Here is a 24,061-nt window from a genome sequence, read left to right on the forward strand (position 1 = left end):
TGTTTTATGTGAATTTTTTATTGTGTTTTTCAGATTATGAAGAGGAATTTAAACAATGTAAAGAGGATGACGTCTCACCCCATATATCAGTATTGTAAGTGCCTTCATTGAACTCTGAATCACCGATATAGAACTGAGCTTTTATATGAAGTTTCTTTATACATTTCTACTTATCTTCCTCTCATCTATGTTGTTATGTTGTTCTTTTGTCTCCCTCCCTCTTGTAAACCCTGTATCTGTGTGTATCTGTATCTGTGTGTCTCTGTGTGTGTGTGTTTTTGTGTGTCAGACATGACGGGTGCTCAGGATGGCAGTGTCAGAATGTTTGAATGGAACCGACCTCAGCAGCTTATCTGCTTCAGACAAGCAGGCAACGCCAGAGTCACCCGGCTCTATTTCAACTCCCAGGGCAATAAGGTAGATGCCCACTCACACACAACACACACACACTTTATCTTGGTGTGAACATTTATTGACATGTTGTATTCCCATCCCTTTAACCTAACAGAAGCCCTCACAACGAAATGCGTAACCCAAACATAATTCTACCCCTAACCGTAAACCCAAGTCTTAACCCTCAAGCAGCACTTTGAAATCCCAGGACCAGCCAAAATGTCCCCACTTTCCCAAAGTGTCCTCACTCCATTAGGTCTAATTATCAGACTGGTCTTCACAAGGAGAGAACTACAAGCACACACACACTGTAATGTCTATGTTTAGTCTATTTGGCGTGATAGCTCTGATTGTTCTGTGTTATTCCTGCAGTGTGGAGTCGCGGATGGAGAGGGCTTCCTCAGTCTCTGGCAGGTCAACCAGACATCGTCCAACCCCAAACCCTACCTGGTGAGTTCACCTCCCAACTCCCAGCCCCGTCACCTCTGTGTCACCAGCACACACACACACACACACAAGCACACACACACGCACACACACTTTCTCCTCTTCATTCTTGTAAGTGAATGTGCCCTCTCTTTTCCCTCATCCCGTTCCTACCCATAGAGTTGGCAGTGCCACACTAAGACCTGCGGTGATTTTGCCTTCATCACGTCCTCCAGCCTCATCGCCACAGCCGGCCAGTCCAACGATAACAGGTCTGTACTGGAGCACACCACTGTTAGTCCAGCACCACTCCTCTTTCTGTTAGTGTACACTGACACAATCTATCCTTGGTTTATTTGCCCACAGAAATGTTTGCCTGTGGGATACTCTGATTTCACCTAGCAATACCATGGTCCACGGTAAGACATCCCAAGTCCTTCAGTCAGTCCTGCTTCAATGATTTTCCCTCTGCAGTTGTTTGGTGATTCACTTTCACATTTCTCCCCACCCACCTCTTCAGCGTTCCCCTGCCATGAGAACGGGGCCACTGTGCTGCAGTACGCTCCGAAGCAGCAGCTGCTGATCACTGGAGGCAGAAAGGGCTTTGTGTGCGTGTTCGACATCCGCCAGAGGCAGCTGCTCCACACTTTCCAGGCCCATGACTCAGCCATCAAGGCCCTCGCACTGGATGCCTTCGAGGACTTCTTCGTCACGGGCTCCGCAGAGGGCAACATGAAGGTGACGCCGGCTCTGTCACTGACCTGACAGCCATACATTCACTTTAACCTAGATGGTGTACTGAGGATCAATGTCTTATTGGAGACAATGAACTACTTGATAAGATCAGAATAACACCTTTTGTATCCACATGTTTCTTTAGTATCAGCTTCAATGAAATGTACAGATTAGGGCTTCAAATTTATGTGGGTCATATTTTTTAGGAACAAAATGTGAGTTACCAAGGTGAAATGGAAGTGGATCTATTATAGTGAATACAAATTGCAAATAATAATCATCAATAAGTATTTTATTTATAGTTGATTGGTTGATAACATATCAGTAGACTGTGAAAAATACCCACCAAAAAACTTCTTTGAGCTTGAAACTCTTTTATACAGATTAAATTAGTGTTGTGTAACATTTTATATTGGATTAACATGTTGCGCAAGTTAAATAAATAGAGCTCCTTAAGTCCCAAATGGTTATATTTATTCATCTTGTGTGTAAAAGCTATTAACTTGTTCATCATGATGAATATTTTGGGTGAACAAGTTTATTTACTAATATTCATAAGCTTCGTCAACAACCACTGTGATGGAGAGAGTTCAGCAAATCAAGTTTTAATTTCTCTTTGGAATCTCATAGATTGAAATTCTTGCTGCATAATAAAAAACCTACCCCTGTGGTTTTAGTGCATAAGCAATTTATGTTTTTACTTTGCAGATATAATGTTGTTCCAAATGCAGATAATTATCTTGTTTGTATAAGATAAAAAAAAAATTATTATACCACAGCATTCAAAATGAATTAGGGACTTGACAATTGTAATGAGGCTCCACAAAGAGATAAAGCAAAAACATTTTTAACATCAGTTCTGTCTGTTCTTGTGCTCTCTGCCTCCAGGTGTGGAAAATAGCCGGCCACGGGCTCATGCACTCTTTCAGCAGCGAGCACGCCAAGCAGTCCATCTTCCGCAACATCGGCGCCGGCGTGATGCAGGTGGAGACGCGGCCCGGCAATCGCATCTTCACCTGTGGAGCGGACGGAACCCTGAAGATGAGGGTCCTCCCCGACCGCTACAACATCCCCAGCAGCCTGGTCGACGTCCTGTAACGCCCACTTCCACTTTCCAGGGTCCAAAGACAAAAAGGGACAGAAAGACAAAACACCAAAAGCTTATGTAACACTCACTAGGCATTAGTAGTATAACGGATGGGGGACAACTTAGTCAGAAGACCGCCACGCTTTTGGCTTCTTCCCGAGTGTGCAGTGTTCACGGGTTTCCCGCCGATGTAAATCAAACCCAGAGTGAGAAACGGAGCTGCAAATATTCATCCCCCCCCTCCAAAGGCTGAAAGCAAAGTTACAAGCAGAAGTTATCATACTTGATTTTAAAGCTAGATTTATTGTAATTTTATTGAAGAATCTCTACTCTTAGAGTGTGTCCATAGGGAAGCTATGCATGTCCTGTTCTCGTGACGCGGTGCAATCACAGGTCTATTGATAGTGCTCTGTAAAAGTGCTCAAGCAAAACTTTTAAAAGTGTGTAACTGTTGTCATTTTGTGCCCACAGCTGAAATCTCTTAGCATCTACTGTAACCAGCACTGTGGTTTGTTATTAAGTCGGTGGTTTCCAGTGTGAATCGAGTTGTTGGAATCTGCATTTTGTTTCAATGGTTTTTACCCCCCCGCCCTTTGCCCCAGCCTTTTTACCCGGCTTCTCTCGGCCCTTATGGAAGAGTTGATGGTTCATTGCTCCTGTAGTGACACCCCACCCCTACCCCCCCCCCTGCTGGCTGCCCATCACTCCCTCTGGCCTCTCCCGGCGTGGGCTCGAACCCGGCCCGGTCCCGGAGCGTGTGTTTCACTCTGCTGTGTCCGCCATCGTCACGCCTGCCCGCTCACCTGCCCTCAAATGCCTGTTTGTGTGGCGAACGTCACTGCTAGAACATTCCTGTTTGGAAGATGATGTGTTTTACTCCTGTGACTGTGATTTTCAATGTTTCCATCTGTCTGGTCCAAACCTGAACCCCCCCACCCCCCCCCCCCCCCCCCCCCTACAGAGCTGAAACACAAAGGTTCACTTCTAGTTTGCACAAGATGATTCTTTTTATTTTTTATCATTTTAATTTATTTATATGTTTGTGTTTGTTTGTTTTTGTTTGTTTGTTTGGCCATTCCTTCGTCAAACTATTTAACTTATTGCCTTTTATTTTAGGAATGTAAGGGGTTTACCGTATCGGACTGGGAGAAGTGCAACACAGTCGACTGTGTGTAAGTGTGTGTGTTACCTCGCTAGTTGTTTTTACTGTTTCGTCCATAAGAACTAGATATTTGCACTCGAAATTCCGGACACACTAAAAGTTTATTTCCAATAAATAGGTTAATGAAGAAGAACCTGTTATATACAAATGAATGTCTTGCTTCATTTGGCCTAGTGGTAAAATGTTTGAAATAGTTTTAATATATAAACAATATAAATAAATATATATATATAAATGATCTTAAACATATATATATATATATATAAATATAATCACGACGGCTTGTACAAACATTAAAGCATTTCTTTATTTTTGTTTCCGTTCGTATCATACCAGCTGGATTAGTTGTAACTTTTGTTAAGTGTATGTATGGTATTTATTAAAGAGATTTGTGTTTCTCTCCCTCTCTCTGCCCACTATGTGTACTGTATGTATCGTTTGTGTTTTACCAATGGTCCTACTGGTGTCCGATGCATGTGTGTATGTATGTTTGTACGTATGTTTGTATGTATGTGTGCGTGTGTGTGTACATGTAATGATGCAAAACAAGCCAGTATCATGGGTAGATACTTACTAGGGCACTTGAGCCTGAAGGTTTGAGAGAGAACAGGTCATGGTCAGAGTTTTACCTTTGTAAAGTGAATAAATTCTTTTTATTTCATCAGGGTGATTTGACACTTGTTTCCTTTTTAATTTTCTGCCGAGTGGAAGAAGTCCCGGGGGGGGGGGGGGAGGGGGGTGCAACATGTTCATCTGTATAAAAATACATAAAAGATCACTGCCATGCTAATACACTAAATAGAGTAACAGCTAACTACACGGACGAGCACAAGTTAATTATAAGTTAAATTTGTATGAACAGTTTGAAACAAAACGATAAAAAAAAGTTTCACACTGTTATTTACTCCAAAATCCCACATGTACATTACAAATAGGATATAAATACAGTAAACAGTATTTATTTGTTGACGGTGCCATAATGATTATCGATCAAACTGATTTCATTGAGTGAAACAGATTTTGAACATGTGACAGGAGGACAGAGATGAGACTGATGTGGTTGCTTCTCTTACAAAAAACCTAAATATGAGCGGCTTCTAAAGACGGAGTGAACACTTGGTTGTCGACAGGCTGACGTGCACGTTGCAGTTTTTCACTCATCCGAGATGAAGTGCACCACGTAGAGCCTGACGTAGCCCTGGTCCCACACGTACAGGTGTCTGTCCTTCGGGCTGTACGAGAGCATCGCCAGCACTCCGCCCGGAGGCCTCAGGTCAAAGGTCATGTTGACCGGCTTCCCCTTCAGCAGGTCAAAAGCAAACGAGACCCTGGCGTCCTTGGTGTCGGTGACGTACAGGACCCCGCAGGCGATGAAGGCGTTGCCGGCCTTGGTGCGAGGGTAGGTGGTGTTGATGTAGGTGGTGACGGAGAAGGTCTTCTCGTCCAGCTGGCCCACCATGATGCTCTCGTCCGTGCTGGAGGCGAAGATCAGCCACAGGCCGTTCTCGTCCGCCGCCAGTTTGAAGTAGGTCTTGGAGTTGAGCAGCAGGTAGGCCAGGTTGTGGTGCAAGGCGTTGTCTATGGCGAGCGTGTGAAGCCTCTTGGTGTGAAGGTCAAATCTGTGAACCAGAAGGCTAATTGTAAACCAGGGAAAGAGGGAAAGACTAGACACAATAGCAGAGCGTCTAACTCAGCACCACACCGTGTCTCAGTTTACCTGCCGATGCTGGAAGTGCCAGCAATGTGATAATAGAAGGATCCGTTGTGAACTGTGTGGCCGCAGCCCTGGTAGAACTTCCTGACATCAACAGGCTCACTGGTGTCGCTCTGGAAGGAGGCGATGCTCTCGTACTCCTTCACCACGCGCCCTGGGCAAGAACACGCACCAGGTTAAACACTATGACAGGTTATACTCTTGTTTCCCTGTTTGCTTGAGCAGCCTCTGTTTCAATGCTCTTGGTCATCAACCTACCTGAAAAGTGCTCTGCCACCCATATTCGCTCATCGTTCTCCTGAGCCGTGTCTTTCATCCAGGTGCCGAAGGTGGTCTCCATCTTTGTCACGTTCCTGGGGTTGATCAGAGACTTGATCAGACACTCTGAGGAGAAACAAAACAACCGGCTCAGATGTTTATATCTCCACCACACAGTAGTTATCCATGTTGTACATGTAGCCAGATTTCTCTGAACACACACCATTCCTCTTCGGGGGTTCCTCCTGTCGTTTCCCAGCCTCCTTCGCTGCAGAAGCTCCATCGTTTGGAATTGCGTGTAACAGCCCTGTTGGAAGCAGTTTGTTATTATTGTGTTACTAAGTATTTACACATTTACTTTTGGTGTTGATCAAGGACCATTTTTCACTTTTCTTTAACACTGTGAGGCATTTTTGTTGAATTAAGTTACATTACATTATTACATTACATGTCATTTAGCTGACGCTTTTGTCCAAAGCGACTTACAATTAGTACACTCAACATTCATGAGGGGCCATTTAGGGGTTCAGTATCTTGCCAAGGACACTTAGGCATGCAGATGGGAGAGAGTGGGGTTTGAACCAGCAACCTTCTTGCTGGAGAACCATCACTCTAACCACTAGGCCACACCACCCCAAGTTCTCGGTAAAGTTCTCGGTAAAGTTCTCGGATAATAACTCAGGGATCTTGATCAACGGAAAGTATAAAGAGGACAAATACTTATGAGTGTGTACAATTTGGAGCAGATCCAAATTTATATCCTGACCTAGTCAGCTAACATGTGGGTTCATGAGGGGACGGTTTGGACTTGGCAATCCACTGTCGTTCTGGCTCTAGGATTGTTCAGCCTTGGCAGAGATACTGAGTTTCATAGAAATGATCATAGGGAAATTCCATCTTATGTCTAAGATAGGGGTTTAAAAGCCCAAGGTTTCATTATCTTTTTTTCACTGGCCTCTCACCCAGGGTGTGAGCTGCCTGCAGGTGGGCTCTGTGATGCCTTATCCTGGATGGCCCTTGAGGTCCAGGAGGTCCAGCAGGGCCCACTGGCCCAGGAGACCCTGGAGGACCAGGAGGACCAGGAGGACCAGGAGGACCTGAACAGAGGGAAGTGGACAACGTCTCAACCATCTGACTACAAGCATAGATTCATCATGAAGATATCACAGTCGACAGAAGTCTACTCACCCTCAATAATTACGTCATTGGACGGTTGTCCCTGCTCTCCAGGCGGACCAGACTCTCCTCGCTCTCCTTTCTCACCTGGCTCTCCTGTCTCACCTGGTGGGCCTGTGGAGGACATGTTGTAAAACAGCTCAGAGAGAGAGAGACAGTGCATTCACAACCTCATCTCACTGTTCCCCATCGCTATCAACATGAATGAGTCCATTGACTTGCTGGGGTGAATCACTGTCGGCTGAGGAGGAGAACAGAGCGAGGTGGGAGAGTACAGGGAGATCCAGTTCATTCAGCTGAGGCCCAAAACCACAAAGATGCATAATATTAGAGGAGAATGTGAGAGAACAGCAGTTTGGAGCTTTTCATTCATTCAGAAAGTTTCCTCTCAGCAAAAGTATGATCAACAGATAGATCAGGAAACTGTGTGGATGTCTGAGTATGATTTGTTATACTCAGTTATTATTTTATATTTGAACCCATGGCTTCTCTCAAGCCTTTTACTGGTACTACCACATTGTACCAGTCGCTCTTCACTTTAAGTGGCCAACATTGCCTTAGGCATTTCAAAAAAAGGATGTCGAGTTAGAGCAGAATAGAGCTTCACTTTTTGTTTACCTTTTTTCCCTCTTTTCCCATCAGCCCCGGGCTGTCCATTCAGTCCTGGCATGCCATCAGTGCCATTGTGGCCTGGCAAACCGTCTGTACCAGGCAAACCTACAGAAACACAGAAAAGATCCTCACCAGGGGATGAATGGAAAAACATATTCGGCAGAGATATGGGTCACTAAACCACAAAGGAGACAAACTGCCTTTATTAGATGTGGATCCAGTTCACTCACCAGGGGGTCCTGGGGGTCCTGCAACGAGAAGTAATGACGATGTCAGGAGAATGAGAAGGGATATTTTGGACGTGAGTAAAGTTTGAAATTTTTCAAATATAAGTGAAACATACCGGCTATACAGACGCCTTTGGTGCTGTTGCATATGTCGATCAACAATTTGATCTTAAGAGAAAGAGAAAACATTAAAACACAATTAAAACACTGTGACGCACAGAATGTTTAACAAACCATGAGAACCTGCAGCAAACATGAACTCTTCTAGGTTATGTAGTAGTGCATCACGATAAAAAGTGTACTTTCCTTGCTGACTTTTTAATCTGTAACAATGAATCCCGTTTAATTAACTTCACCTACAAAGTTACTTATAATTGTGGTTGTCAAATACATCCTGTGAAGTGGAACTTATGATATTTTGTCTCTGAAATGCAGTGGAACTGAAGTACAAACAAATACTACTTGCTCTTCACAATACAGGAGTAAAATTACTTATTCATTTTAAAAGTATAATTCTTAAAATAGTCTAATTATTAACTACATTGAATTATAGCAGTTATTAAGGAATATGCACCATGTGATCAAAGTGAAAACTGAAACAATTGAGGCCCTAAAACTAACTCGGGCCCCTCTACAACCCAGAGCCTTGAGATGATGTGCCCCCCTAATGTCCCTCACTTCAGTTTGTATTGTCTAATAGTGCAAACCAAGAAAACACATTCACGTGGAACCTTCAGTCTTGATGATGGTCCTGGGACCACTACCCATTTTAACCAGTAGGTGATTCTGCATCAGTCATCACTGTACACAGTTGTACCTACAGTATTGAAATGTATCTGCCTCCTCTCCCTCATTAACAATGTACCAGCAGGTGCCTCATCTCACCGGCACCATGGAGTAAGTCATCATCATCATCATGTCGTCCTGCACATGGGCCTTGTGGTAACTCTGGCTGTGTCGGTGCTTGTGCTTCAGCTCATCCTTCATCTTCTTCTCTGCCTCCTCTCCCACCTCCTGGCTGACCTCCTGGCTGACCTCCTGCGTATCGAGCACCTGTTCCTCCTCCTGCCGAACCTCCTGCTGATGCTCCTTCTCCAGCTCCTTCTCCAGCTCCTTCTCCAGCTCCTCGCTCCTCTTGTTCCTGGAGTACTGGTACTGTGGATGTTGCCCCGGGTTCGCCCTCAGCCCGGCCGCTCCCCTGGGTACCTCCTGGAGGAACTCCACCACCGAGCTCTGCTCCACCTCCACCAGCCTCGCCTCCGTCTGCTCCAGCCTGGCATCCTGCTGATTCTGCCGCACCAGCAGCACCAGCAGGCCCACAGAGTTCATCAGCGCCACAATGCACGTCCCATACAGCACCAGCCGCTGAAGCAGGGTCATGCTCGGTGTCGGGATCCACATGGTCACCTCTTCACCTCCTCTTTTCTGGGGGTCACCTGGAAGCCTCAGCATTCACAGGGGAACACAAGTCCAGTACAGCAGTGAATGTAAAAAGCACAGATCTCAAACTGCAGAGATGAAGCTTTTTCACCTCGTGCCAACAAAACTCAAACCAAAACTCAAACTCAAACTCAAACTCAAACCAAACCAATTAAAGATGCACTAATCCGACAGGAAGGAGTTCAGATGAAAGTCCAGGTCCCGTCCAAATCATTTGAAAGCTCCAAATCGGGTCCAGTCAGCTGCGTTGTGTGAGCTCCACCCGGGTGGTCGATCTGAAGGCAGACTGGAACATACACTGCTTGTTGTGTTGTTCACCAAGTGGACGAGGGGTTTTGTGTACGTGTGTGTGTGTGTGTGTGTGTGTGCGTGCATTCAGACCAGTAATGTAGGAGTGGGCATTACACAATCTTCTGAGCTTGTCTGGGAAGAAACCCCCGCCTGTTCAGTCACCTGATTTATATTCATCCCAACCCATTCTACTGCACCGCCGTGGGCAGACGGCACGCACACACACACACACACACACATATACACACACACACACACACACACATTTACAGACAAAACACTCAAACGCACGCATTGCTCCTGACAGACTGTCTGGCAGAAGATGTATATTTATATTCTAGGAGTATAGTACTTATATTTTCCATGAATATTCTTACTACAAACCCAAATTTTGACTGAAAAGAAAACCCATGCCATCAGAGTCCATCACCGTCATTTCTTCGTTCCACATCTTCATGTCGTCTCTTCTCCACCTCCTCCCTCCATGTCCCCCTGATGCGCTGCTTTCTCCCTGTGTCACATCTTCACAGCTTCCATTCACCAAATGTAACAACGACCCATTTCCATTGCTTTGAATCTGATTTCAATCTGTGGTTAAACTGACAAAATGTCAGTTTAACCACAGATTGGCAAAATGTCAGTTTAGCATGAAACATGATGGCAGCATTTGAAGCAGTCTTCACTGTGAAAGGCTGTAATTTACTTTTTGGACTTGTATGCGTAGCTGAGTGTTTTTTCTGTAACTACCCAAGACAGTAAATTGGCCTGTCTGTTGACAGTGCTGGACTCATGTAGCTGACCCACATGCCATTGTAGCAAGGCCATGCCCCATATAACAAACACACACACACACGCACACACACACAAACACACACACACTAAGAGATTTGTGCTGCTAGCCTTTTAAAACTTTGCATTGACTCCATTCATGGTGGACAGCCGAGCCAAAACCTTAACCTCAAAGGGATAGTTCACCCAAAAATGAAAACTTCACTCATTATGTTCTCACCTCCATGCTGATGGAGGGGTGGGTGAAGTGCTGGAGTCCACAAAACACTTTTAGAGTTTCAGGGGTAAAGAGTGATCGTAACCCCTCGACACTTCACCCACTCCTCCATCGGTATAGTGGTGTGTAGGTAATGAGTAAACTTTCATGTTTAAGTGAACTATCCCTTTAAAGTAGAGCAGTGCAGTGGTTCATCAGCTCTTTTACTGAGAGATGATGATGAAGGATAATTACTTAATTGAGAACTGAATGATCTTTCATATCATCCCACAGGGGAAACCCCTCACAAGCCATCACTATGCTTCTCTTCTACTTAAGTGGTTTAATTTTGCGTTGGAGGCATATTGTGTTTGTTTCCTGTTGTTTTTTTTACGTTTGAAGAAGTGGTCGCCAGTTAATTTAATTATATTGGATTTGGCTACAAAGCAGTTTACCCCTGAAACTCCAGAAGTGTTTTGTGGTCTCAAACATTTCACCCACTCCTCCATCAGCATGATGGTGAGTAGATAATCATTGAAGTTTCCTTTTGGGGTGAAGTATCCTTTTAACCCAATCACAACTCACATCATATCAACCATACCAACCTAACTTTAACCAGGACCTTAAAAATAAAGTTTTACCCCATTAAAACCAGTCCATGGTCCTCATGAGTTCTACTGGTCCTTACAGGTTCAGTGTTGTGTTGGAAAAAGATGTAACAAAAATGATTACACACATAAACACAGACATTCCAGCTCTGGTCAAAAGAGCTCCCGACCTGAATCTCTAGCAGTAATATTGTCATGTCTGGTTTCCTTCACCACTCTTACCTCTTCCTGCCTCTGCATGTGTGTGTGTCAGTGTGTGTGTGTGTGTGTGTGTGTGTGCTCCTGCCTGAGGCTGTAGGTCACTGAGGGCTCTGACAGCTTGAATTGCTCCAGCAGATGTGTGCATGTGTACTTACACACAGTCCTATAGAGCTTGAGGTCGTTCCTTTGTTGCCTCTCACTCACAGAGCTGCGAGCGAGTGAGAAGCAGGGAATTGACCCACAATGACGTTAAAAGCTGATTTCATATCTGGACACTTGAATGTTTGGAAAGCTGCGATCGTTCCGACCCAATAAAATGAATCATGCTGTGGGAATATGTCAACACGTGCACATTTTCTTCGCCCCCTCTCCTGCAGACCTCTCTCTGGATGTGTTTCCTCCTCCCTGGGGCGCAGCTGCTTTGAAAGAGGCCTTATCTCTCTGGGGCTGAGGGGTCCGAGTCCGTCCTGCTGCTCCGGGCCAAGGACAGAAAGATGACCTGGTGTCCTACAGACCTAATCCTCCCATCCACCTCCTCTTCCTGTGAGACAAAGTTCAGCTCGGCTTCTCATTGCACTGTTAGAATAAAGAATAAAAAAATCACTAAAGCCCTAAACTGGCCACGTTAAAGAAAACAGCAGAAAGCAAATAAATTCACTAATTGTAGAAATATATATATTTAACGTCACAAAATAATCTGAATTGAATTCAATACAATAAGAAATAGATACTCCTGATCAAAGGCACAGATCTCTCCAGTTAAACTATGAAGGATGAGTTCAAAAGAGCAGTGAACAAAGAGTGGAGCTGCACTGTCGTCTGAAGTCACAATATCTGTCGTGATCATATGTATTTGCCAATTGTGAATTCACATCCACTCTCTTTATGCACGTCATCCCTCCGTGTCTCCATCCTGTGTCAACTGTTCATTTCCCGACTCACACTCACACACCCTGAAGATGCTTGAGGATTGTTCCCTGTTGTATAAACATGATGAAGTAAAAAAACGGAAAAGTAACAGAGGAGTCATAGATTGTCCTCAGACTTCATACATGTCCTGACATTTATTGGCTTTCTGTCGCTCTTGTTTGTTCACTTTCTGAACAAATCCCTACACATGTGGTGGAGACAAAGATGTGGTTGACCACAACACAGAGGCCAGACACAAGGTTACATTAACTGCAGAACATGGAGGGGGGGTTCTGCGCTATCATGCAGAACAATCTGGGTCTAATAAGCCATCGCACAGGGCATCGTTCTCCAGGCAGCGCCTCGGCACACAGTCGGCTGTTTGAACCGTCTCACATTCCTGCACTGGGGTGTGGGCGGTGAGTGGATTCACAGAGTTCTTTAGTCAGAGCGAGCAAATGGAACAAAGGCCTGAACGAAGCCAGAGAGCGTGGCGCTTGTCAGAAACGGGAAATAAATAAAGCAATAAAAATGTATTTATTTAATTTAATTTAAATTAAATTAAATACTCCAGTATGGACTTAAACATTATGCAGAAATAAAAGACAAGGGGCACACACTTCATTAAATGCTAAAACAACAATAGATAGTTACTCAAAAGTTATATAATATTGACTAAATGTAAACACAAATACAATAAACATTGTCATTGTTATATATTTGAGACACAATATATAGTTGTTTCATTTATTCATATATATATATATACATCACATTACAAGTAAATATATGTTAAAAATTCACATAACAATGTTTGTTACTCACAGGTTTCATAGTAGATACAAATGTAAACAAAGAGAGCAGAAAAACACAACAAAGGAACAAAAGAGCAAAACAATACTATATCAAGTGAAAGGACACAATTGGAACATGGTGGTGTTAGAGATTATAAGTCTGGACAGAAAACCAGAATAGAATCTGTAAAATACCACGTTTTATTTTGATGTGGTATCTGCCAGTAAAATCTCAAATGAAATGACATATGTATAACTTTAAATCAAGGAAAATCAACCCCCCCAAAAAGAAAATCTAACGATATAACCACCTGGCTTTAGTATAGAACTCAAGAGTCATTATTGAGAAAGTATACGGTTTTACACACACAGCTTATGTCGCAGTGAACATCTTTAATATGGATCACAGCTCTGCTTCTCCATCTACTGGCAGTCTAACGGAGGAATCTGAGGGTAATTATAAATACTATCAATACTATGAGAATTCAAAAGCCGAGGAAAAAGTATTAAAGTATAGTTAAAGTATTAAATTATAAAAAAAACTTTATTAAACATTTAAAAAATGCAGCTTTCTTGGCTCTTTCTCCCCTTTGTAGAAAAAAACTGAGAGAAACCTCGTCTTAACCTGCGGACAGAAATTGATTGAAAGTGTAATTTTGCCAGACTGATAACTGAACAATAACACAAACAATAACCCAGATTCCATCTCAGAGCCCAGGTGGCCGTCCTCAGCGTTTCATACCAGATCCTTTTGATGTTCAGAGGAGTGACGCTTGCTTCTCATCATCGAAACGTCAAATACACAACATCGTGGAAACTCGTTCCAGCGGCGCATCACAACTTACCCACGGAACAAAGTCCTGTTCGCTCAAGGGCGCTGGCACCGCTCCAGGCCCTCAAGGTCACAAGTGTAATGTTTACCATTTCCCTGCAGTGTTGTGGCGTTTGCATTACCCTGACCTGGCCTGCAACCAGCTCCCACTGCTTATAAAGAGGAAGGGACTGGTGGGGCAGCTTTCATCACGTTTGTGCAGTCGTGTGCGGGTTGTTTTTTAAAATTTCAAGTCTTCCTATGGACCGGATGCCTGCTTGTGACCTGGCGATGAGTCCGGTAGGTCTGGGGGCCATACTGGGGGCCCTGTTCTCCAAGTCCCCAAACGCCACCGCGGTGGGAACCCCGGGCGTCTCGGTGGCCACCAGGACCCTGATCCTGCTGGTGTGTGTGTTGCTGGTCGCCTGGAGCCACACGGACAGGAGAACCGTGCCAGGTGGGTCCTCTACTCGCGTCTGAGCCTCGACACTTCACAGTCTCTTTACTTGTGCCCGTGCTGAAGTGTATTTACTGTCAATCGCTACGACAGGTCCAGCTTTCTGTCTGGGTCTGGGGCCACTTCTCTCATACGTGAGGTTCATGTGGACGGGGATAGGCACAGCCAGCAACTACTACAACAAGAAGTATGGGGACATTGTCAGAGTTTGGATCGATGGAGAGGAGACACTCGTCCTCAGCAGGTTTGTCCTTAATGCTTAAGTATATTCTAGGTTTATTTCTCATGCTAATTCACAATCTGTGGGTGATTCATTCTTGTTATTTTCACTACAAGGGCATCAGCCATTCACCACGTGCTGAAGAACGGACATTACACGTCACGCTTTGGGAGCAAGCAGGGACTGAGCTGCCTCGGCATGTATGAGAGAGGCATCATCTTCAACAACAACGTGTCCCTGTGGAAAGAGATACGCACCCATTTCAGCAGAGGTAACGTTCTACCACCTTCAGACACATCCACAGGTCCCGAGGTATTCAGGATCTGAGTATTAAAGTCCAGGAACTGTGTTTCTGTCTCAGCTCTGACAGGTCCAGGTTTGCAGAAGACGGTGGAGGTCTGCGTCTCCTCCACACAGACTCACCTGGACGACCTGGACAGTTTGTCCCATGTGGACGTCCTCAGCTTGCTGCGCTGCACCGTGGTGGACATCTCCAACAGACTCTTCCTGGATGTGCCCGTCAATGGTGAGCAGGCAGGGATGGTTCATTCTGAAGATGCTGCAAACACACGGGGACTGAGGCAGTTTTAGTTCATCTGCTTGGTTCATCTGTGTTGTGTATTTGATGCATCTGTGAACTCTGTGTGCAGAGAAAGAGCTGCTGGTGAAGATTCTGAAGTATTTTGACACGTGGCAAACCGTGTTGATCAAACCAGACGTGTACTTCAAGCTGGACTGGATCCACCAGAGGCACAAGGCGGCAGTGTGAGTCCACGTTCTCACTTAATTTATTCATTATTATTCATTATTCTCCAGCTGTTTGTAAGTTATTTTTCTCTCCAGCTAAATATAATATGTCTGTTATCTCACAGCAAGGAGCTGCATGATGCCATTGGGGACCTGGTGGAGCAGAAGAGGAGAGACGTGGAGCAGGCAGAGAAACTGGACAACATCAACTTCACCACAGGCCTCATATTTGCACAGGTCAGTCCGAGAATCTTGTCTCTGCCATTTCTTTGGTCAAACCGATGAAGTCCCTGATTCCTTCTTTGAGCCCTTCCACCCCGACTTCTGCTCACATCCACGTGTCCTCAGAACCACGGCGAGCTGTCTGCGGAGAACGTGGTGCAGTGCGTGCTGGAGATGGTGATCGCGGCGCCCGACACTCTGTCGGTCAGCCTCTTCTTCATGCTGCTGCTGCTCAAGCAGAATCCAGATGTGGAGCTGCAGCTGCTGCGAGAGATCGACACTGTAGTGGGTGAGGAGCTTAAAGACACAGAAACTACATACATGCAGATTTAAGAATTGTGGAGCCACAAAAAAATCCCATATCCTTGTTTGTTTGGTAGTTTTTCCTCTTGTTGAGGGTTGAGAACAGAGGGTGACCTTGTACAGACCTAAACCCTATGACGCAAATTCTGATCTGTGAATATGGGATAGATTGATATCTTCTCCCCGTCTGGTTCCAGGTGAGAGGCAGCTGCAGAACGGCGACCTGCAGAAGCTGCAGGTGCTGGAGAGCTTCATCAACGAGTGTCTGCGATTCCACCCGGTGGTGGACTTCACCATGCGGCAGGCCCTGTGCGATGACGTCATCGAGGGCTACAGGGTACCGAAGGGCACGAACATCATCCTCAACACGGGACACATGCACCGCACCGAGTTCTTCTGCAAACCGGATGAGTTCCGCCTGAGCAACTTTGAGAAAAATGTAAGTAGAGGTTTATTTTTTAAATAAATTGAAGGTGAATAAACTTACTTTTATAATAAGAGTCTATTTTCCTAGCTGGTGTGAGGTGGGCGTGGTCTGGTGAAGAAAATCTATGTTATCTTTCAATGGGGCTACTGTCAATAAAATCTAATGAAATGACACCTACACAGTCGTAATGAGGCAGATAAGCTGAGACGTTCAGCCTTGTAATAGTTAATACATAAATCGAGTCATAAGAACTTGTGTTACAGACTAAAAACTGTTTTCAGGGTGTCTCATCTGTCCTCTGTCTCCCCCACTTCCTCCCCCCCCGTCCTCCTCCAGGCTCCTCGGCGTTACTTCCAGCCGTTCGGTTCAGGCCCTCGCTCCTGCGTTGGCAAACACATCGCCATGGTGATGATCAAATCCATGCTGGTGACATTGCTCTCCCAGTACTCTGTGTGCCCCCACAAGGGCCTGACCCTGGACTGCCTCCCACAGACCAACAACCTGTCCCAGCAGCCTGTGGAGCAGGAGCCTGAGGCCCCACAGCTCAGCATGAGCTTCTTACCCAGACAGAGAGGAAGCTGGCGAACGCTCCCCGACTCCGACCTCTAGCTCCTCCTGCACATTCACACATACACTGTACATATATATATATATGATCTACAAGGCTTCATCTAGGTTATTGACTGTAAAAAGCTAACTTTTATAATTGTATATGTGTTAAACTTGTATTGTTACTGGAACTAATATGCCTTATGTGAAAAGTTTAGATTAATACTGGATTAAATGTAAATTACTTTGCCAATATTAGGTATCGTTTTCTCATTTTTTTATACATACAGTACTTCATCACGTGAAAATAATTGGGGAATTTTCCAAGTAGGATATTGACATGTTTATAAATCACCAACAGACCTCCTCAACCCAACTGTTTTGATTGTTTTATGTCTGGACTGTTTGTCATTTTTAATTCCTTCTTCATTTTAGACACATTCATATTGTAAGTGCTTTGTGGAGTTTTAGCTAGAATGCTTTAGAGTTTTTTGTTTGAAAGTTTCTATATGAATAAAGTGTCTTTTCATCATTGGAGGACAGTAGTTTATTAAGTGATGTAGAAAGCAGAACAAACACCGACATGAAAAACAACAGACAAATATAAACAATAACAAAAATACACATTATATTTGATGGAGAGAGTGAAAAATAAGCATCAAAGAATTGGCCAGGGGAGGGCGCTACAACCCATAACATAAGAGGTCTCATCATCAGCATCACCTTACAATAAACCCACTGATCTGTTCAGTACAGATTCAATTGCTCTGCCTGAGGGCAAACCGGATTTTCATCTCACTCACAGACACTTTGTTTTGCTTCCACTCAACCACTGGGGCCCCTCAGAGGTTGACGGTTAAAAACCACAGACGCTCCGTGCAAACATGTTAGTTTGAGAAACAGAGACAGAGGTTCCCGGGAAGAGGACGAACATATTGAGTCCGAAAAAGGTTTTCAGTTGTGCGGTGCAGTTTCTCCAGAAATGTCAGACGTCAGCTTTCAATCAGTGATGCAAGAAAGAGAAATGTCCAGAATAAACAGTCTCCATTTCCCCGACTAAGTGCTGGGTGGGCGAATCAACGAGGGCAAATCAATGAGCATTTCACCGGCTCAGCAACAAGTCTACCCAGTGTGTGTGTGTTTGTGTGCGTGTGTATGTGTGTGCTTGTGTGTGTGTGTGTGCTGGTCTTTCTATAGTTATGAGAGCCAATCTTGGTGCAATACCATCAATCTGAGGACATTATGTACCTCATAGATTCAAAGGCTTGTTTGAGGATTAGGATTTAGTTGTGATGGTTAAGGTTAAGGGACCTGGGAATATATTATGTCAAAAGTGTCCTCACAACTATAGCAAGAGAAGTGTGTTTGTTTGTGTAAACAATATTCAAATTTTATCAGGTAAGTAGCATTTTGTTTTGTGTTTGTGTGTTTACAAGTACAGATGCCTTTATGAGGACCATTTAGAACCTACAACCTACTTAGTGAGAACATTTTGGGACATTTTGTCCGGTTCTCACTTTATTTATTTTAATGGGCTGTTTCAGGGTTATGACTTTGTTTTAGGGTTAGGGTGAGGCATTTAGTTTGGATGGTTAAGGTTAGGGTAGGAGGTAGAAGTACAAACATTTGTGTGTGTGTTTGCTGTGAGTGTGTGTCTCAGGCTGTTCTGTCTTTACGGGTGTCCCTGGATAAGGCTGATGAATCATCATATTCTCATTAACCTCGTTCCTCAGTCGTCCATCCAGACGGAGATCTTCTCATGTACACCACAGACTGAAGGGGCCACTGGAAGCACTTTGTCAGAGGGATCCAGTGAATTTACCAGGGAAGCATTCTTCTTCTTCTTCTTCCCATAAATCTCATGTGTGTAAAGCTTCAAGCCACAAATGAGTTAAGAGACATGAAGTTATTTAGAATGGATGAAAATAGAGCAAAAACAGAACATGTCCAGTAAATAACTCCTTGTTGCTCTTTTCTCAATTTGTTTCTTCCACGACCACAAGCTTCTGTGTTTTCCAGCTCATAAAGTTGAGTCAGTCCTGAGCGGAGGTCAACAAAAGGCTGAACTGCCGGTTGTTGTCAGGTCACATGTTTTAACAGTGTGTATTATAACACTTGATATGAACCACAGTAGCTTCAGGGTGAAGGAGGCTTTAATTATCCCTTCCTTACATAAGGGGCCCTATACTGTCAATCACCATCAATATCTATCTGTGTCACACTGGGATCCATCCACCCATCCATCCATGACAGGTCCCCAACAGGCTGCAGTATAGGTGCCCTCCTCCATGTTAACAGACAGGACACGGACCAATCACAGGACTTTGGCTGGTGACGTTTGTTCAAATGGGATATTTTAGCTTCATCAGAATCAGGTTTAATTGGCCAAGTAAGTTGTACAAACTAGGAATTTGACATGGTGAAGTGGCTCTCTATGTTCTTACATAGAATACACATAACAACACAAAACAAAACAAACAAGTCGATTGTCTAAGAAAAAGAAAGAAATGAAGTGCAGGGATTAGTATAGTATAGTGGGATGCAATGGAGACTTGACCATCTTCTAACAGTCTATGGTTTCATCTGTTTGGTCTGCACCAAAGTTTCATGGCAAACTAACTATTAGTTGGAGATGTTGACGATGTGATAATTTGCTTCTGGACCAGGTTAGTGGAGCGATCGACCAACAGACTGACGCTGCCATCATCCCTGCAGCCTCGAGGAGGATGAGGGGGAAATAAAAAGTGCTTACAAAGCTCAAAAGTTTTCCTGTGTGTCTTCACAGTTTATAAAAGCATCAGAAAGTTATGGAGAGCTCCAGTGGACAGAAGACATACCGAGCCAATGTGATTCCTCTGGCTCCAAACTGTGGGACATCAGGCATCTGTGAAATAGATCTGTGGTAATGTTCGCTTCAAGTCTACTGGTCGACTGGTGGTGGTGGCATGTGCGTGTGTGTTTGTGTGTGTATGTGTGTGTGTGTGTGTCAGTCAAGGAAATATTTCTAACGGGGAATTGAATAGTACTTGTGGTTTCAAGCTGTGTCGGCCTCCCCTGCCTTTGAGACAGAGATTGCCCACATGTCAGTTGTATCATGCCCAGGGCCGTTAAACAGGTTTTAAGGTTTTAAGGTGTTGGCATATTTCAAATCCACATGACAGAGAAATTCATTTTCCTCCGACCAGTCAAGCAGCTTATGTCAGGTATTAAATCGTGAACAGCGCGCCTTGCAGAATCTGTCGGTCTGCCCTCGCTGCTCCTTCATATGTGGGTTCTGTCGCTCACATGATGTATACTTTCCGTCTCATTCCATTTGTTTCCATCGCTCCGTGACAGATTCACGGAGGCAGGACGCCAGACGGCTTTTAAAATAACTCCCACGTAAGAAAAGAGCCTCGCGGCCAAAACTTTGGACCGTCCTGCCTGGTGCTCTGATTGACTGATTGATTACACACACACACACACACACACACACACACACACACGTTCAAATGCCAGTGGCCATATTGTCTCTCTGTTTCACTCCCCTGCTGGATTATTGCTTTATTAAAAGAGATCCTTGGTTGCCATGGATACCTACCAGAAAGGAGAAACTGACGATGTCCTCATTTTCTACTTGAACTGAGATGACACTTATTTTCCCACAATGCAGTGAGACATTTGCGTCTTGGAATGTTTCTCTAAAACAGGGTCTTTGTATGAAGACAGTAGAATAGATTTGTCCCGTCTCCTCAGGACAGGAGTGGATCTCTGTCCTCAGGCCGGTGCGTCTGAAGAGTCAGTCACTAGAAGATCTGTGTCAGGACACAGGCCCTGGATCAAAGACCGTCCCTCACCTCATGTTGTGTTCATCTGATCCACTTTGCAGAGTCAGCTAATTTGTTTTCCATTGAACATCAGATTCTTCTTCTTCTTCTTCTTCTTCCTCTTCTTCATCTGCTTTGTCTTCTTCGTCTTTGTCCAATTTGTCATCATCCTCTCCCGCGTCATCTTTGTCTTTGTCTTTGTCTACATCTTTGTCTTCTTCTTTATTGTCTTCTTTTCGTTATTTTCTTTTCGCTGTCTTTTTTCTCATCTTCTCCTTCGTCTTCTTCTGTGTCTTCTATTTCATTGTCTTTTTCTTCTTCCTCTTCTTTTTCGTTCTCATCTTTTTCATTTTCTTTGACATCATCCTCTCCGCCTTCGTCTTTGTCTTCTTTTTTGTCTTCTCTATTGTTGTCTTCTTCGTCTTCTTCCACTTTCTTTTGCTTTAACATTCTTCTTCATTTCTCAGACGATAATTAATGGATCTGGCAGACATATTCTCACAGCAGGTCCCCATATGACCCAGATCTGATTGTTTACTGACAGTGTTAGACTCACATAGAATCTGAAATTTTCAAATCCGATTTGGGCCACTTTCATATGTGGTTCTGAATCAGATACAGATCTAATTTATTTGAATTGTGCAGTCTGAAAAGTCACGCATTCTCTATCGGAATTCAATGTGACTTGTCATTGTAAATCAATACTGTTCCTAATTTTGCAGATCAAACATGGAGGTCAGCTGCGACGGAGGCAGTCAGTGGAGGGAGAGGGAGGTTTAAGATCCTCACTCAGAGTGAGACGTCTGTTTCATAACCGGTCTGTGTTATCAAGAAAAAACTTTAACTGCAAACTCTCACATCTGTGACCTCATTGTTTATTACCGACTTCTTCTCCTTGTTTACTTCTGTACACAACGTGCTGCGTGGGACGTCTCGTTGTGGATGCGGGTCAATCAGGGCCATGACCAGTTCACAGTGGAGTCTGACAGTAGCCACAGTTTAAAAGATAAAGTGAACAGCTACGTAAAAAAACGGATCAAGTAATAAATATGAAACTACTAATTACAAACTACCCAACAGTATAAAATCTGAGGAACTTTTACTTTTTAAAAGCTTTCAACTTTTAAAAAGTTTGATTGCCTTGATTGGAGGTTGTTGGTTTGGATTTTCTTTCTTTTCTTAGGTTTTAGTTTTTATGAAAATAATACATAATGTATATCATGAATATAATGATGCATATTATTATTACATTATTATTACATGTCATTTAGCTGACGCTTTTATCCAAAGCGACTTACATTTTTAGAACACTCATCATTTTAAGAGGGGCCATCTAGGGGTTCAGTATCTTGCCAAGGACACTTAGGCATGCAGATGGGATAGAGTGGGATTCGAACCGGCAACCTTCTTGTTGCAGAGAACCCGCTCTATCCCCCAGGCCACGCTCTCCCCGCACATAATTGAATTTTGTAAAAAATGAAAATACAACAAATTAACTCAACAAAATTTTAGCCTGAAACCAGTAATGGTTCATTATTACAATATATGATAAATATGTATGTTCATTATTATTAAACATGTTTTTTAAAGTTGACTACATATGAAGATACTGAAGATGAGTGATGACATCTTTTATGTGCTGTTTATTTTATTTTTTCAGTTTTAAGTTAGTTGGGTGTGTTTTGTTTGATCCTTTTGTTTTGTTTGTGGGGTTTTGTTTTGATGATGTCGTATCTGAGAAATTATGATAACATATTTTTATAAAATTAAAGACCAAAAAAAGATATTCTCAGAAAAATACCACCGATTATAAAATAACTTTGTCGTTCCGCACTCCTGCTTTTCATGTTAAGTACATCTTATTGGTAATAACAGTCCTGCATTTTAAAGTAATAAATACTTTAAAATGCAGGAGGTTCACTTGGGATGGAGTATTTTTGGACATCGTGTGGTGGATATGATTCCCTGTTCACCACAGGTCATTATCTCCTGTTGGTGTAGTGTGGTTAGTTTGTCCTATCCAGCAGAGGCAAAGTGGTGTTGACAGTAAATGTCGTTACACAACAAAAACAACTCACCAACCAAACGGCCCCTGTAGCTGAGGGCGAGTCCATGGAGACCCCGATGACGCTGATTATATCAGAAACTGGATTAGTGAGGCTTATCCAAAACTTGTAAGCTCGAATGCCGGGGGGGACTGCACTTTGCTGCAGAATAATGCTCTGTCAAATTTATATTCCTTAATTCTCATACCTATTCTGCCAACAAGACACTGTAGACTCAGTGTTATGGTCGACTGTCTCAGTGCAAGTCTGTTGTTATACGTGTTCTTCTGCCTTCATACACTTCCCTTCCTGTCAGGTCACTGATTTACAGCATATTTTGATTCCTCCCTACAATCCTGCAGAACAAGTACACATGCACGCACAGTGTCAAAGATACGAGCGCCCCGGGCAGCGGGCAGTCAGGCTTCAGCCATCTGGTGCCCGGCGTTCATGCTGAGCGACAGTCAGCTCCACACCTGGGGGACGGTTTAGCCTGCAACTGTTGTCGGACCCCCGACTGACCACCCACCTGCTCCTCACGTCTGAATCTGAGTTCATGTCATCTCATAAGCCGTGAGACTGTACGTAAGCAGGAGAGGAACCAACCCAGAGATGGTTAGACTGTGTATAAAGAGGGTTTCACGTGTTTTATACACAACCCCAGTCTGTCCTCGTTTGTCCTGAAAATTGATTTAGCTTTTCTCACATGAGGAACACAGCAGGAGATTTGCCAGGTCACACTTTACCATCAATTACTTTCAATTAGAGTTCCCACCATAGACCGTTAATAGACATGGACGACATGATAACCAACAAAAGTAACGCAAAACCATCTTGATCACCCCCTGGTGGCTGGATGCAGGCACTAACTTTTTCTGCTGTTTGGTGGATGTAGTTTGACCAAGCTGCTGTCATACGAACACTGCATTTTTCTGAAGTTTTCTGAAGTGGCTGTAAGTGAAAAATGCAAATAAACAAAACAAACAAAGAATGCAAATATCACAGGATGAAAAAGACGTCTCAACTTGGAAAGAATTGAGGTTTGAAGAGAAGTCAAACCCCCGTGTGTACGTGCTGTAAATAAAGAACAAACCCTTGGCTGTACATTTTGGACATTTTCCAGTTGTTGTGAACGCGTCTGACCAACATCCTGCTGCATTCTTCATATGTTAAAGCACAAAGTAAAGCACGGCTTTTTGTTTTAATACAGCTGCCTGAGAGCAGTGAGAGAGACCAGAGAAAACCAAAAAGCTGAAGATTCGTATTATTGTTTTAAAGCTAAAACAATAATACAAACTGCACATATCTGCACTGTGAAGCAGAGGCAACACCTTCAAGAACGCTTACATGTCCTTTTTTTTCCTCATCTGAAATTCTATAAGTTACAGTATCTGCTGTGGTGCATTCAAGGACACACTGGCATTGTGACTGTGTGTCACTCGTTAGATGAGGGAAC

At 43.8% G+C, this 24,061-nt stretch overlaps 3 protein-coding genes across 6 annotated transcripts in view; 2 read left to right on the top strand and 1 right to left on the bottom strand.

Moving 5' to 3' along the window:
* The window catches only part of dmxl2 (Dmx-like 2), a 34,858-nt gene extending 30,389 nt beyond the window's left edge, over positions 1–4,469 (top strand). For all 4 annotated transcript variants that reach the window (XM_062408912.1, XM_062408829.1, XM_062408671.1 and 1 more), the window contains 7 exons: positions 34–94; positions 290–417; positions 766–843; positions 1,000–1,091; positions 1,186–1,238; positions 1,340–1,557; positions 2,443–4,469. In XM_062408912.1, coding sequence (XP_062264896.1) covers positions 34–94; positions 290–417; positions 766–843; positions 1,000–1,091; positions 1,186–1,238; positions 1,340–1,557; positions 2,443–2,652 — 840 coding nt within the window. In that variant the 3' untranslated portion in view covers positions 2,653–4,469. The remainder of the gene's footprint in view (positions 1–33; positions 95–289; positions 418–765; positions 844–999; positions 1,092–1,185; positions 1,239–1,339; positions 1,558–2,442) is intronic.
* On the bottom strand, positions 4,462–9,497 carry gldn (gliomedin). The gene is made up of 10 exons (XM_062409030.1): positions 8,676–9,497; positions 7,907–7,958; positions 7,794–7,811; positions 7,570–7,668; positions 6,964–7,065; positions 6,738–6,872; positions 5,999–6,082; positions 5,776–5,901; positions 5,521–5,671; positions 4,462–5,422 (listed from the first exon to the last, which is right to left on the bottom strand). Exons 1-10 carry the CDS (start codon positions 9,240–9,242, stop codon positions 4,957–4,959), a joined length of 1,800 nt encoding a protein of 599 aa, XP_062265014.1. The 5' UTR covers positions 9,243–9,497; the 3' UTR covers positions 4,462–4,956.
* Positions 9,498–14,090: 4,593 nt separating this feature from the next.
* Positions 14,091–16,814, top strand: LOC133971682 (aromatase). Its single transcript, XM_062409085.1, has 9 exons — positions 14,091–14,286; positions 14,380–14,530; positions 14,623–14,777; positions 14,868–15,032; positions 15,157–15,271; positions 15,379–15,490; positions 15,602–15,764; positions 15,976–16,217; positions 16,542–16,814. Exons 1-9 carry the CDS (start codon positions 14,091–14,093, stop codon positions 16,812–16,814), a joined length of 1,572 nt encoding a protein of 523 aa, XP_062265069.1.
* Positions 16,815–24,061: the final 7,247 nt, after the last annotated feature.

The sequence above is a fragment of the Platichthys flesus genome, chromosome 1 (genome assembly GCF_949316205.1).
Source record: "Platichthys flesus chromosome 1, fPlaFle2.1, whole genome shotgun sequence".
In the NCBI taxonomy this organism is placed as follows: Eukaryota; Metazoa; Chordata; class Actinopteri; order Pleuronectiformes; family Pleuronectidae; genus Platichthys; species Platichthys flesus.

Excerpts from the sequence above, each read along its gene's own strand:
- gldn (XM_062409030.1), bottom strand. The coding sequence starts at position 9,242 with ATGCTGAGGCTTCCAGGTGACCCCCAGAAAAGAGGAGGTGAAGAGGTG. Across the intron at positions 5,672-5,775 it reads GGTGGCAGAGCACTTTTCAG|GGCGCGTGGTGAAGGAGTAC; the intron begins GTAGGTTGATGA and ends GTTCTTGCCCAG. Across the intron at positions 5,423-5,520 it reads GGCACTTCCAGCATCGGCAG|ATTTGACCTTCACACCAAGA; the intron begins GTAAACTGAGAC and ends TCTGGTTCACAG.
- LOC133971682 (XM_062409085.1), top strand. The coding sequence starts at position 14,091 with ATGGACCGGATGCCTGCTTGTGACCTGGCGATGAGTCCGGTAGGTCTG. Across the intron at positions 15,272-15,378 it reads CAGAGGCACAAGGCGGCAGT|CAAGGAGCTGCATGATGCCA; the intron begins GTGAGTCCACGT and ends GTTATCTCACAG. Across the intron at positions 16,218-16,541 it reads TGAGCAACTTTGAGAAAAAT|GCTCCTCGGCGTTACTTCCA; the intron begins GTAAGTAGAGGT and ends GTCCTCCTCCAG.